General features: G+C 45.2%; 1 protein-coding gene across 1 annotated transcript in view; it reads right to left on the bottom strand.

Annotated features, from left to right (window-relative positions):
* LOC310744140 (sucrase-isomaltase, intestinal-like) overlaps positions 1 to 15,209 on the bottom strand; it is a 94,233-nt gene extending 79,024 nt beyond the window's left edge. The window contains exons 1-4 of the mRNA XM_083575076.1: positions 15,089 to 15,209; positions 7,785 to 7,872; positions 4,530 to 4,632; positions 3,563 to 3,711 (exon numbers count right to left, since the gene is read on the bottom strand). Coding sequence (XP_083431202.1) covers positions 3,563 to 3,711; positions 4,530 to 4,632; positions 7,785 to 7,872; positions 15,089 to 15,134 — 386 coding nt within the window. The 5' untranslated portion in view covers positions 15,135 to 15,209. The remainder of the gene's footprint in view (positions 1 to 3,562; positions 3,712 to 4,529; positions 4,633 to 7,784; positions 7,873 to 15,088) is intronic.
* Between the last annotated feature and the right edge of the window lie 500 nt (positions 15,210 to 15,709).

Here is a 15,709-nt window from a genome sequence, read left to right as displayed (position 1 = left end):
GGCCTGCAGAATATGGTTCTGGTAGCAGCCAATGTAGCAGTGTAGATGGCATGTTGTGTTTGGAAACTGGGAGAACCTCTCCGGTTGCTACTGCCAGGGTCTTTCCTGAGCCTCATGCCAGGGAACAATGCAAACAAGAACGAACTGAGTAGAGTGAAAGATTATGGGTCATCAGGGTGGGGAGAATTTGTGCACGAATTCAGCAGCGCTCAGTTTATTTTCTGGATGCTATTTTGTTCATGCTGACAATATTGTTTTGTAGATTAGCTGTAGTACTTTGCGAGTCCTGTAATAAGACTTCTGCTGCAATTGTGCTGCTCAGCCTATTACAGTGGTACCTCGGGTTACATACGCTTCAGGTTACATACGCTTCAGGTTACATACACACTCCGCTAACCCAGAAATTGGGCTGTGGCGGCAGCAGGAGGCCCCATTAGCTAAAGTGGTGCTTCAGGTTAAGAACAGTTTCAGGTTAAGAATGGACCTCCGGAACGAATTAAGTACTTAACCCGAGGTACCACTCTACTTTAGGTGTTTTACAGATTATACGGTAATTGTTTTACCGGTGACATAGATCAGTTGGTGGAGCGAGAAACTCTTAACCTTAGCGCTGCGAGTTGAAGCCCAATGTTGGGCGAAAGATTCCTGCATTGCAGAGGGTTGGACTAGATTACCATTGTGGTCTGTGGTCCCTTCCAACTTGACAGTTCTGTACAGTGGTACCTCTGGTAAAGTACTTAATTTGTTCCAGAGGTCCGTTCTTAACCTGAAACTGTTCTTAACCTGAAGCACCACTTTAGCTAATGGGGCTTCCTGCTGCTGCTGCGCCACCGGAGCACGATTTCTGTTCTCATCTTGAAGCAAGTTCTTAACCCGAGGTACTATTTCTGGGTTAGCGGAGACTGTAACCTGAAGCGTCTGTAACCTGAGGTACCACTGTACGGATGTTCATTTAATGTTAAGCAATTGGGGCACATCCCTTTGTAAACCCCGGCTTGGCTTTCTGATAAGTCGACTATATTAACTCCACTCTTTTCGGTGTAGCAGAGTTTGCCAGTGCAAATATGCGCGTGGCGGTAGCCGGGCATGCCCCGCCACAGAAAACAAATGAGAAAGGCAGGACAGTCCTAAACTTGCATACTAAGAAGAAAATCCCACTTGGTCTAGTGGGACTCCCTTCCCTATAAAGCATGAGTTAATTGCATGCTTATGGGTGTAGACTGAGAGTTTCAGTCCCAGTGATTTCAAGGGAGGAAAGAAAAGGCGGAAACCAAACAAGAAGAATAAATGCCAGTCAAACAACTACACATAGCTGTCAAGTGTCCCTTATTTGGCGGGACAGTCCCTTATCCCAGTGCCATGTCCCGCTGCTGTCCCTTATTGATGAGGCTTCATTTGGCTGCTGGCTGGGCTTTCTGCCTTTGGCTCAGAGGGGCTCAGAAGTTGAATATACCTGTTCCCGGAAAATCCCTTATTTTGGCTGCTGCTCCCTTATTTTCGAGGCTGCTGGTCCCTTATTTTCAAATCTGTAAGTTGACAGCTATGCAACTACAGTATGGGAATAGCCACACTGCTAGTATAAGTTGGGCGGATATAGTTCTAAGATGGCATCAAGAACATCCCCTTGCCGCTCTCCTCTTCACCTGGCTAGTGCAAGTTTTTTTAGGCTAACAACAAGGTCCAGTTTGAACAGAGGAACCAATGAATGCAAGGAGCAAGGATTTTTATTTCACACAAAAAATGAAATGAAGAAGAGTGCAGTTCAGTTGGGCTGAGACCCTGAACTCAAGACTGACTGGCTCTGTCTTTCATGCCATGGAAAAATGGCAGAGGGGATATTGAGGGGTCAAAGTACCATATTTTTCGCTCTATAAGATGCACCAGACCACAAGACGCACCTAGCTTTTGGAGGAGGAAAACAAGAAAAAAAAAATTCTGAATCTCAGAAGCCAGAACAGCAAGAGGGATCGCTGCGCAGTGAAAGCAGCCTGCTGTTCTGTGATAGCTGCGCAGCCTGCATTCGCTCCATAAGACACACACACATTACCCCTTACTTTTTAGGAGGGAAAAAAGTGAGTCTTATAGAGCAAAAAATACGGTATATTTCTAAGTGGGTGAAAATTGAGAAAGAAAAATAAAATGCACTTGTTAATAAACAGGAATTCAGAAATGGGGGCGAGACAAGTGGAAGGAGAGCGACTTGCTGGGGGGGGTTGTTTTTAACAGCCCCCCTGCCTCCCCCTGGCACTGTCTATGCCTTCCCCCCTCCTTTCTGAACTTGTTATATGAAATCCCTGCTAGCCTTTTTCCCACGCTAATGTTTCATTCAACACATCCTCTTTTGGTAAAAGCGACTAACCAAGCATCACCTTGAAAATTAATTCTCCATTGAAAGAAAGAAAGAGAAGCAGATTTTGAAAGAACTTACATAAGCCCCTGAAAGGAATCATGATTTCCTGATATTGTTTCTCCTTCCAGGCAATGTTAAGCAGCCAAGCATCTTGCTTTACTGCCGATAAACGTATTAGCCAAGACTGCCCTCTGGCTTCCTCTGAACTACTGCTCAGTCTCCTCTTTTCGTAAAGCTGGCAAATGCCATTAAATCCACATTTCAGAACCAGATGCCCAAAACCTAGCAGACGATCTTATCCTTGTCTCAGGGCCTCTTCATACATTCTCAATTTCCTACGCAGATTTCATGTGAGAATAAATGCCATCCTACATGTAGATTATAACATATGATGATGATCACCCATTTCACTGCATGTATGCATGGCCAAAAGTTGAGACTGGCTATGGCTACATGAATATGAAGCGCGGTAGATACAGTGTGATCATTACATGTGAAGATCTGGACACATATAATGTGCCTTTTCCTGAAGAAGTCTTAAACTAACTGAAATATACTCGGAGTCAAGAGTGGATTTCATGCTCTTTATTCAGCTCATAGCAGTGAGGAGGAATGGAAGTTCCCCCAGAATGTCTGCTTTATATACATTATTTACACAATGGGCCCCACATGATTGGCTAATTCCAGGATTCACCTGTAGGCCAATCAGGTTGCGGATTCACTTCCACCTAGAGCTGGATTGGGTGGCTCCTGTGGACCAATCAGACTGCTGCATTCTGGACCCTATTGTTCTAGGACCAATCAGACTGCTGCATTCTGAATCCTATTGTTCTAGGACCAATGAGACTGCTGCCTTTTGGATCCTGATCAACTCAGTACATAACACTTACTCCTATCTGCACAAGGGCGAAGAGTATTAGCTAATCACCCATCTGATGAGGGATTATAGAAAGAAAATATACTCACTCAATATTTCTTCATCTGCATGTGTGCACTTGGCATTTTATCCCTTCAGCGAAGACAAGGAATAATTTGCTCCCTGCTATTTCTGTGACAAACAGAACTTATACTCAGGATAGAAAGGATCATTTTTCTTTTCCTTTCATGCTGAGCCAAGCTGTAATGCATGAGAAATGGTGCTCTTCTCAGTTCCATCACTTCTTGTTTTCTTTTTTTCCCCCAGCAAGCAAACTTAATATAGCTTGTACTCACAGAACAGTTCCTGTGGCTTTCCTTATGATTTTAAACCGAAGAGATAAATCGTTGACAAATTCAATGTCATAGCTGGTGTCAGCAGCAGCAAGAGGAGGGGATTCAATCTTGAGAGGAACTTCGAAGCGTTGGTTGTTAGGGTCATAGATCTATTTCCAAATAAGAAGAGACACATACAAAATAAACATAGAGTTATCAGTAGGTTGTGCATAAATGATAGGCGCAGGTCAATTCTGTATCCAGGGCATCTGTCTACCAACTCCACCTGGTACGCCGCCTGAGATCCTACCTGCCCGCAGACTGTCTCGCCAGAGTGGTGCATGCTCTAGTTATCTCCCGCTTGGACTACTGCAATGCGCTCTACGTGGGGCTACCTTTGAAGGTGACTCGGAAACTACAACTAATCCAGAATGCGGCAGCTAGACTGGTGACTGGGGGCAGCCGCCGAGACCACATAACACCGGTCTTGAAAAACCTACATTGGCTCCCAGTATGTTTCCGAGCACAATTCAAAGTACTGGTGTTGACCTTTAAAGCCCTAAATGGCCTCGGCCCAGTATACCTGAAGGAGCGTCTCCACTCCCATCGTTCTGCCCGGACGCTGAGGTCCAGTGCCGAGGGCCTTCTGGCTGTTCCCTCATTGCGAGAAGTGAGGTTACAGGGAACCAGGCAGAGGGCCTTCTCAGTAGTGGCGCCCGCCCTGTGGAACGCCCTCCCATCAGATGTCAAAGCGATAAACAACTACCTGACATTCAGAAGACATCTTAAGGCAGCCCTGTTCAGGGAATTTTTTAATGTGTGATATTTTAGTGTATTTTTGGTTTCTATGGAAGCCTCCCAGAGTGGCTGGGGAAACCCAGCCAGATGGGCGGGGTACAAATAATAAATTATTATTATTATTATTATTATTATTATTATTATTATTGCTGACCAACTTCTTTCCTTGCTTGCTTTCTCTTTCACTCACCTTAAACCTGACTCTGTCCTCTGTCTGAAACTCCACATCCAATGCAAGTTGAGGAATGTCATTTCCGTAGAGGGAAGCTGTTCCATGTCTTGACAGGGCCACCCTGGAAAACACACACCGCCATTTATTTTCACACTATATTGTCTGTTCCTATGAGCAGTCAGCAAGGAGTGAAAAATATTTTGTTTTCTGAACATTCGGTAAGCATGGATTTCCAAAATCTCACTCTAGTGAACAGTTCATGTGTCTAAATACTGTATATCGAAAGAATATTACCCACAGCTTTTTGACATTTCTGCAAAGTGTTTTATAGTTTACATGGAGACGCAAGGAAATGGATCCATGAATCGGTTGGGATTTTAATCCGGATCGGCTAAATCAGGATCAAAATTCTACAATCAAGGCCTTCTAATTCAATAAAATGCCACATGGCTACACAGGTCCACAGGCAGAGAAGGCATCTGGGACATAAATGCCCATTATTACTCTTTGTCCCATCTAGTGAACCCTTTATTCATCCAGAATAATTGCATTGTGATTCAGTTTGTGGTAATTAAATCCAACTTTATGTCATCTAGTTCCCGTCCAGTGAACAGTTTTATTGATTCAGAACCATTGCGTTGCAATTCCATTTGCGAAAATCAAATCAATTCTTATGCCCTGAGCCAGGCTCCATTGTTTGTTATTAAAATAATGGTTTCTACTCTCCAGACACTCAGGACTGGATCCTAAGATACCCTTCTGCTCATAGAAGGAGAGGCTCTTTCTGATAGAAGGAGAGAGGGAATATTTGCCTAATCTCCCTCTCCTGTGCTACTCCATATGGTCCCACAATGTCCCAGAGAAGATTGAGGGTGTGGGGACAGAAGAAAAGAGGAATCAGCACACTTTGCCTAGCCCTCTTCCATTTGCAGGTGTCGCAAGCACCCTTTCCACAAGTAGAACTCAGCTCAAAGGATCTTAGACTACATCATAGCTGTCAAGTGTCCCTTATTTGAAGGGACAGTCCCTTATTGCAGCGCCATGTCCCGCTGCTGTCCCTTATTGATAGATGTCCCTTAAATGTCCCTTAAATGATGTCCCTTAAATTTCAAAGGAAGCAGCTCCTCTCCCTGCCTCCCTGCCAGCCAGGGAGGAGTGAGGCTCCAACTGTGTTGCTTGGCTGTGTTGCTCACCCAATAAGAAGTCTAAGAACGACTGGGGGGTGGAGCTTGCATGCCTTGTGTGTGGCTAGTTAATGTAAGCTGAGGGGTTTTTTGAATGCTGGATGCCATTTTGTTGCACGTGCTGCTGCAAACTTTGCAGTGCAAAGCCAGGCTGGGGAGCCATCTTAAGTTGAGGCTGCATAGGCCTTGTGGTGCATGTGATTCAGATTCTATTCAGTTGAACCTCTGGTTACAAAGTTGGTTGGACAGTGTTCTCGAAGCTACCCAGCATGAGTTTGAACAGACTGCAGGAGGACAGGAAGACTGGAGTGCCTGGAACAGGTGAGGCTGCAGGTCCCTTATTTTGGCTGCTGGTCCCTTATTTTCAAGGCTGCTGGTCCCTTATTTTCAAATCTGTAAGTTGACAGCTATGGACTACATGCATGGACTCAGCTACATTAGCAAAAATAAAACGTTATAAATGTGTTATAACAATGTGACACCAGATGGCGCTGTGGAATCGAAATTGGAACTCTATGGATTTTTCCATTGTGAGCTTTAAAGCGGTTATTTTTCAGAGTGTTTTTTTATAGCTGTGTAGATGCGGCCGTGAACTCCACATGAGCAAAGATTGACTTATTTTTTCAATATCAGTGAGTATCCCCTTGATATAGTGCGAGGCAGAGGGCCTTCTCGGTAGGGGCGCCTGACCTGTGGAACGCCCTTCCATCAAATGTCAAGAAAATAAACAACTAACTGACTTTTAGAAGACATCTAAAGGCAACCCTGTATTGGGAAATTTTTATTGTCTAATGTTTTACAATTTGTATGTGCTGTAAGCTGCCCAGAGTGGCTGGGGAAACCCAGCCAGATGGGCGGGGTATAAATTATTATTATTATTATTATTATTATTATTATTATTATTATTATTAGGAGGCATGCCCCATCACAGAAGAAATGGATTATTTTTGCTTATGCAGAGCTCTGGGTGTACACTGCAACCTTCGGAGTGCAGCTTTGCCTGGGCTTCTGTGCAGGTAAATGTAGTTGCGTGTCGAGGTCCCCAGGGCCACCCCAATAACTCACACATCACACAGAATTTTTGTTTAAGATTTTTGGCATAATTTTGGCCACAACTTTATTAAAATACAAATTTGTGAGTGCTTGCTAAGGCATTGGTTGCGACTATCTGCCCCCACCATGGATGACAGACTGACATTCCGCACGATGCGAAAGTCAGAATAGGGGAATACACTTGGGGGTAGCGACGGAGCAGGGAACCTGCCCTCAGCCCTCCCCAAATGCAACCAGGAGCTCATTGCTATGGCCCGAGCTCCCTTGACAGAGTGGACAAGCAATAGTTAGCCCCCAATTCCTTTAACGGAATCCCTTGCAGCAGCAGCAGCATTAGAGGGGCAGGCACAGCCAATCCATGCCCCTCAAAACAACCAAACCATAAACCAATGTCTAACCGCAACCTTACAAGTTGTGACGATTTGCTACGCAGTAGGCAAAAACCAAATGGCCCCAGCCAATCAGCCAGATGGACAAAATTCCTACCAGGTCCCTGCCCCAAAGCAGACGACCCCATGACAGGCATAGCAAGGTCAAAGCGAACAACCCTAATTCTAGGGAGGGGGGGATGGGCAATCTGATGCACGGGTGAAAAGAGGAAGCCCTAGCCTCGTGCAAGACGTTTTAGCATTTCTGGCTGTCAATCAACAAATGGCAACATTAACTTCTTCCCAACAACAAGGGAAGCCCCAATCGCATCAGTGGCCAACGGTCAATTAGCCCGCCCCCAACTTTGGAGTGTCCTGGCGGCCCCCACCACAACATGTGCTCTCCGTGAAGGAGAACACGCTTTAGCTATCTTTTATCTTTGCTCATGCATTGCGCCATATGCACAATCGTTGCACTTTTCTGTTGCTCTTTACATTGTTTTCAGCAACAATCCACATCCATTTGCAAAGCATATGGCTCCTTCACAATCAAGCAAGGCTTTACATTTGAGGAAAAATCAAGAGACATCAGAAAAGTGTTGTCAGTGTACAAAATATTAAATACACAAAGAACTGGGGTGGAGAGGAATAACAAAACTGACTTTTACCTCCAGCCTTTCTCTGTCTTCTCTGGTTTTCCGGTCAAAGAGTAACCATATATTCCATCTTCCCTCACAGCGTAAGCCTGGCTTAAAACTAAGAGGGGAGAAACAGAAATTAGTGGATACAATCTTCCTGATTTCTGATTCTTCCAGTCATTTTAGCCATTTCATCATCATCCATCAACTTGATCTGCCATTCTTCTCTGGTATGGACTTTATCTTCTTTCCATCTCTGGACCAATAACAAAATTTTAATAAGGAACAGGGAAAATTTATAACTTATCTTAAAGACCAGTGTAAAAAGTTCAAATCGTTAGTAGGATTAGAATATCACTTGTAGTTTAATGGTGAATTTTGGACACAATAGAGAGGTAAAAGATTTGGATTATTATAAAAGATGCAGGAGGAAATGATTAACAATGGGACCCACAAAGGGGAGGAGGGAAATCCAGGAGATCCATTGGAATCTTGTTTTTATGCTGTATGTTGGACATGTGACTGCAAATTTTTAAATCTGAAAAACCAAAGGAAGGAAGGAAGGAAGGAAGGAAGGAGGTCCAGCTCCAAAGGCCTTCTGGCAGTTCCCTCACTGCGAGAAGTGAGGTTACAGAGGGCCTTCTCGGTGGTAGCGTCCGCCCTGTGGAATGCCCTCCTATCAGAGGTTAAGGAAATAAACAAGTTTCTGACTTTTAGAAGGCAGCTCTGTTTAGGGAAGTTTTTTTAAAATGTTTGATGTTTTATTGTGTTTTTAGTATTATGTTGGGAGCTGCCCCGAGTGGCTGGGAAACCCAGCCAGGTGGGCAGGGTATAAAAAATTAATTTATTGTTTTTATTATTTTTATTATTACAGTGGTACCTCGGGTTAAGTACTTAATTCGTTCCGGAGGTCTGTTCTTAACCTGAAACTGTTCTTAACCTGAAGCACCACTTTAGCTAATGGGGCCTCCTGCTGCCGCCGCGCCGCCAGAGCACAATTTCTGTTCTCATCCTGAAGCAAAGTTCTTAACCTGAAGCACTATTTCTGGGTTAGCGGAGTCTGTAACCTGAAGTGTATGTAACCTGAAGCGTATGTAACCCGAGGTACCACTGTATTATTAATTGAGGGACCTTGTGTTGGATACTCCTGAACCTCCACAGGTTTCTACTTCAGGCTTGATGCTGGACTGCATGCTGACTTGGGACTTGGATCGACCCTAAACCTCATTTCCTGACCTTCGGCTTTGGATCTCGGACTGTGGACTTTGCTGATGCTGAGGGACCCTTGGATTTTGGACTTGGTCTTGGCACGCTGGCTGGCTGCCAGGTAGGCCAGGGGATCAGGACAGACTGTCATAGTAGCATAGAAGCGATGTAAATGTATGGTTTGGATGTGACCTAAGAGCTTCTCAGACATCTTTGGGCAACGCGAAGAAGAGAGGGAGTGCCCCTCCAATGTAGGTGCCATCATAGCAACCTTCCCTCTCCATTGTCATAATACCAACTCAATACCATTTGTCTATTGCCCTCTTTAGGGTGATGTTCGCAAATGCCACTCAGAAATAAATTACATAAGGTGGAGCATGCAAGATTAGTTCCGTCCTAAGAATGAATGTTAATAAGAAGTTGCTGTTGCCACCAAACATTGTATAAAGTCAATTAAAATCCCACTGCACGGAGCCTTTCACTTTTGACTAAAGCTTCTGGAAATATTAATTGCTGGCTCCCAAATTACAATTCAACGTAATTATCCCCATTTAATTTAACAGTATATCAGTGATTGAATCCATCTCCGAAGCGAGGCTCTTTTCTTATGAGAAGCATGTCAAAGCTGCAGGAAGGTTAAGTCACACAATAAGCCATTGTGGGAGTGAAGCTGTGGCTGAGAACAACATTCACAATTCCAACCAAGAGATCTTTCTGGTCATGATGACTCTTCAGTTAATGTGTCGGGAACTAGTTAATCCACTTCTATAGTATATGTATGACTCCTATTGGTTTATAATAGGCAGCACTATTCTTCTGGAAAAGAAGGTGCCGGAACTCACCACAAACCCCTCTTGTTCTCTTAGAATGGCAATGGCGCCCGCCTGAGGGGTGCTGGAGTTCCAGCAAGTTCTGGCTGAAAAAAAGTCCCAATAGGAGGTGATACCTTGCGCCTAGCTACCCACCAGAGTATAATTTATGAACTTGGGGGTCATGGTCCCAGTGACTGACAGTTGGCAGAAGGCAACTGAGTCAAGAGGCACAGCAGCCCAAATCCTACATCTGGATCTTGACTGAGCCCAACCCCAGAGATCTGGAACCTTCGAAACCAGAGACAACCCATGAAACAGGGCAGGCCAGTGAGCCCCTGGGCCAGTCGCCAGTGAAGACGCAGCGTTCTCATCCCGATGGGCCTCACATGCCAACAAGCGTGCGGATTGCGATTCGGCGTTTCTGCGCATGCGCAAAGTGCGATTTAGCACTTCTGCGCATGCTCGACCGCCGAAACCCAGAAGTAACCCGTTCCAGTACTTCCGGGTTTCGGGGGTCCGTAACCCAAAAAAACGCAACCTGAAGCATCTGTAACCCAAGGTATGACTGTATTCCCTAGGTCTGACTTACTTCTTCCACAGGGCCTGGAAGGGGTAAGCCACACCCAGGGAGTTTTTAAGGGCTCAGTTAGCACTGAACACCCATTGGCAGGGCTGAGGTAGCTGCCTCAGGCGGCAGATAATGAGGTGGGGGCGTGGCCAGAGCTATGATTATCATGCGGCCTGCCTCCTCCCCCACACACTATCCTGCTGCCCTCAAGTGTCCTTTCACTAGTATTGGAGAAAGCTTCAACTACCAGCCCAATTGGGGGTATGCACAACATGTCCATTGCCTCAGGCAGCTAAATTTCTTGAGCTGGCCTTGATTAGTTAAAGGTAAAGGGGACCCCTGACCATTAGGTCCAGTCATGGCCGACTCTGGGGTTGCGGTGCTCATCTCGCTTTATTGGCCGAGGGAGCCGGCGTACAGCTTCCGGGTCATGTCGCCAGCCTGACTAAGCCGCTTCTGGCGAACCAGAGCAGCACACGGAAACGCCATTTACCTTCCTGCCAGAGCGGTTCCTATTTATCTACTTGCACTTTGAGGTGCTTTCAAACTGCTAGGTTGGCAGGAGCAGGGACCGAGCAACGGGAGCTGACCCCGTTGCCGGGATTCGAACCGCTGACCTTCTGATCGGCAAGTCCTAGGCTCTGTGGTTTAACCCACAGTGCCACCCGCGTCCCTTGTGGCCTTGAGTACTGGGGGGGGGGGGAGTCTGTCCCCTGGGCCCTGGCCTGATCACCCTTGTTTCCTAGTTCCTGATCTTTGAGTAGCTATTAGACAATTACTCCCGGCCAATCCTTTGCTCTTGCTGTCTGCTCCAAACTGCTTCCCCAGAGTCCACCATGGGCTCATTCTTGACACCAAAGAAGATAAGTGGAAGAGGAGATGATACCTAAGGCTGCATTTCCATGAACACTGACTTAGGATCTGAGCTCTGAATGTATAGAAGATTGTGCTCCTTTTCAGATGCACCTAATATAACTAAGTTGTGGGGACGGCACTATTGTACAGTCGGTGGTATGCGGTGAAATTTTTCATAAGGGAGCAATTAGGGCCAGAGGCGCCAGCTTGAGAGAGCGACTGGGGTGGTGGTGATGCCACAACATCGTGCATATGAGGATCACTCCTTCCTCCCTAAGCTAGGCAGACGCTTCCTGAGCTTTGGGAAGGAGGCTCCAGGCTTTAATACTTTAATACTCTAATTCACCGGGAACATTTAGAAGACTAGCCTAGTCCCCCAGTTCACTGACCGCATGCTACTGTGTGCAGAGCAGTAGGACACAGATCTCTGACTTAACTCTCATTGTATACTTTGCCAAGCTGACTGGGGCCAATGGGAATTCATGTCTGACATCTGGCAGGTCCAAATATTCCCCATTCCTGCTCTAGCAGATCTCCGTGCTGTAGGTGTACATCAGGAGTCAGCAAACTTTTTCAGCAGGGGGCCGGTCCACTGTCCCTCAGACCTTGTGGGGGGGCCAGACTATATTTTTTTGGATGGAAAACAAATTCCTATGTCCCACAAATAGCCCAGAGATGCATTTTAAATAAAAGCGCACATTCTGCTCATGTAAAAACACCAGCCAGGCCCCACAAATAACCCAGAGATGCATCTTAAATAAAAGGGCACATTCTACTCATGTAAAAACACACTGATTCCTGGACCGTCCGCGGGCCAGATTTAGAAGGCGATTGAGCTGGATCCGGCCCCCGGGCCTTAGTTTGCCTACCCATGGTCTACATATTTCCACCTAGCGCTATTTGACGGGTCACAATCCCATTGCCTTTTGACACAATTTTGGGACTTCTGGCATTCTGAAAATGCTTCCTAATCCCACGGAGTAATGGTGAACTTTACAGAGATATAGCTCAAGTCTGTGCATGTTCACCGCCCCCCAAAAACAACTAAGTTCTGCAGAATTAAAAGAACCTTGATATCAGAGTATTTGTTGAGCAAATTGCAACTATCATCTTTCCAGTCCACCCTGTCAAGATTTTCAAGTTCCCTCAATATGAGGTGTAACTGTTTCTCCCAGACCACCCCCAGAAATTCTTTCTTTTATTTGGTGACCTGATGCCAAGAATGTTCGTGGCCTTTTAAATATTGAAGTTTACGGGGACATCATGTACTGATATTTAAAGTGCCATGAAAACACTTGATAAGCACAATCTGCATATTGTGCTGCCACAATTCTGGCAATTGCGCTACAGCAGGGACCTGGTTTGCTTTGGGAACTGTTCTATGGCATTCTTAGAATAATGCTTAATCCCGCCAGGCCTTAAGAATACTGTTCATTGTATTCCACTTTGCAAACAGAAACATTTTGAATGAGATCGTATCCCATACGCTTTCTCCCCCATGAATAAATAAATACGTAATCCCACGCAATCTCTAGAGAAGGGAAGCATTTTAATTCTAGATCTGAACTCGCACAGAAGGTCTTAGAATTAATAATAAAAATGGTTTAAAACCCCTTAGCAAAAGCTTGTGCTGCCCACTGGTGGCTTTTTAAAAAATCTCTCATTTTGGGGGAAACAGATGCTGCCAGTATTGGTTTTCCACATGGGTGACTGACATTCTTTATGGCCTGCTGGTAAGAATGGCCACATGCCAAAGCCAATATTTGGCCACCCATTTTGGGGGAGAACGGGAAGGCACCGTCACAGGAATTGAGAGAAGAGGGATATTGCATTTTTCCTGCTTTAGCAGATAGCCGGCAGAATTGCTGCCGTTTTCCAGCTGAAACCAGTCCGGTTGTTCCTAAAGAAGAGCTACAACCTAAAGCATGTTGTGTTTGCTGAAAGGAAAATCTTACAAAACAGGAGGCATCCAGTGATGTAAACAAAAAAGGGGAAGTGTATCTCAAATTTGCTGGAAAGGATACATGTTTATTGGTAAATTTGCCTGCAAAATTTCCAAAAGTGCCTTCTTCAAAGGCATATTTCTTAACAAATTGCTCAGAAAACATCCTTTTCAAAGAACCTGCAGGGTCTTATTTGTAAAGAGACAAAGAAGCCACTATGGAACGCGTTTGAACCGAAAGACTGTCAGTTAACTTATCAAAAAGCATTCATCCTTTCCAGTATCTTCTCCCCTTTCTTTGGTTCTGTTTTGAACTATTTTGCTACTTATGATCGAAGGAGGTAGACATCCTCACAGATCAATGGCTTGAGCCAAGGTACACTAAAGACTGCCTCTTCCAGTACCTTTAACCAGCCTGCTACTCCCTAAAATACCTTCCTCTATGTCCCAGCTGTGCAGGATGCATGACTGGTTGAATAGACAAGAGAATGGGCCTTCTTGGTGGTCGCACCAGATTACTGTAGGTTGATATGGCCCTCGCCCTTACTGCCTGGTGAAAGCTTCCCTGTTCCAGCAAGCTATTGTCATATTAGGCAGACGAGGGTTTCTTTCCTGCAGAGTCTTTGAATTTCTATCTCCTCAGACTGTTTGTATATTGTTCTTATGGATCACAGCACTTTGGACTATTGTAAACTGCTCCAAGCAATGACAAACCTAGAAAGCATCTTAAAAAGCAGAGACATCACCTTGCCAACAAAGATCCGTATAGTTAAAGCTATGGTTTTCCCAGTAGTGATGTATGGAAGTGAGAGCTGGACCATAAAGAAGGCTGATCGCCAAAGAATTGATGCTTTTGAATTATGGTGCTGGAGGAGACTCTTGAGAGTCCCATGGACTGCAATAAGATCAAACCTATCCATTCTTAAGGAAATTAGCCCTGAGTGCTCATTGGAAGGACAGATCGTGAAGCTGAGGCTCCAATACTTTGGCCGCCTCATAAGAAGAGAAGACTCCCTAGAAAAGACCCTGATGTTGGGAAAGATGGAGGGCACAAGGAGAAGGGGACAACAGAGGACGAGATGGTTGGACAGTGCTCTCGAAGCTACCAGCATGAGTTTGACCAAACTGCGGGAGGCAGTGGAAAACAGGAGTGCCTGGCGTGCTCTGGTCCATGGGGTCACGAAGAGTCGGACACGACTAAACAACTAAATGACTAAACAACAACAACAACACTACAATACAAAAGTGTATTTTTGTTCCATAACCCCAAGGCACATTTGACTTAAACAGAGAACTGCATCTGTGAAGGTAGCAAAGTTGACTTCAGCACTGAAGCTGAACATGGGAATGTTTAACCTCGCCTTGGCCAACCTGGTGCCCTCAGGATGTTTGGGGTGACCAATTCCATTGGCCCCAAACTGACGCTGATGGGAGGGCATCCAATTGGCAAAGGGTCATATAACCTTGGAGGACCACTGCCAGTTCGTCTAGACCAGGGAACCCCAAACTTGGGTCTCCAGCTGTTTTTGGACTACAACTCCCATCATCCCTAGCTAGCAGGACCAGTGGTCAAGAGTGATGAGAATTGTAGTCCCAAAACAGCTGGAGACCCAAGTCTGGGAATCCCTGGTCTAGACAATAGGGAACTAGATAGAGCAATGGACTGACTCACTGTGAAACACCTTCCAATGTACAGTGGTACCTCGGGTTACATACGCTTCAGGTTACAGACTCCACTAAGCCAGAAATAGTGCTTCAGGTTAAGAACTTTGCTTCAGGATAAGAACAGAAATCGGGCTTCAGCGGCGCGGCGGCAGCAGGAAGCCCCATTAGCTAAAGTGGTGCTTCAGGTTAAGAACAGTTTCAGGTTAAGAACAGACCTCCGGAACGAATTAAATACTTAACCCGAGGTATCACTGTACTGCTATCCAACTATAAAATTCTACCTTACCTGCAAGAGCAAGAGCCAAAAAATGAAGCTTCTTATTTTTCTCCATGGTTGAATAGATATAACACAAGCTCCTCAGACAATGGCCTTTTATAAGCAAGATCTAGCAGGGCACACAGAGTTATCTGCAAGCTGACACACTGCAAATATTTGTTACTTTGATAAGGGGGGGGGGGAAATGACCTTATTTGCAGGTTATGTAAGGTTGAAGGGAAGACAAGTTGCAAATTTATTTGTAATCAAAAAATGCTATCTTCAGGAAAAGAAGGGGGAAGAGTTGCTTATGTAACAGAAGCTACAAGGCCAATGTGGGCATAGATTTGAAGTTTAACATGTGCATTTGACCACAGAGATAGGGAAATGATCCTACTCCTCTTAAATCACTTTAATTAACACTCTCCCTACTATTTCGCACCCCACAATACATTATGGAGATCTTTACAGTCTTTTATCACAGGGGATCATGGATCTAAAGTCAAAGCTCCACCTTTCCTTTTAGAAAATGATGCTGCAAGAATTTTTATAGAAGCAGGAAAGAGATGTTATGGGCTTTTCTGTGGAAGATTAGGCTATGAAGGGCTACTAAGCACGATGGCTCTGCGGGAGGCAGTGTGCCTCTGAATA

This window comes from Podarcis filfolensis (assembly GCF_964270895.1).
Source record: "Podarcis filfolensis genome assembly, chromosome: 10".
Lineage (NCBI taxonomy): Eukaryota > Metazoa > Chordata > Lepidosauria > Squamata > Lacertidae > Podarcis > Podarcis filfolensis.
Note: the sequence above shows the minus strand (reverse complement) of the source record. Positions and strands in the feature narration are given on the sequence as shown.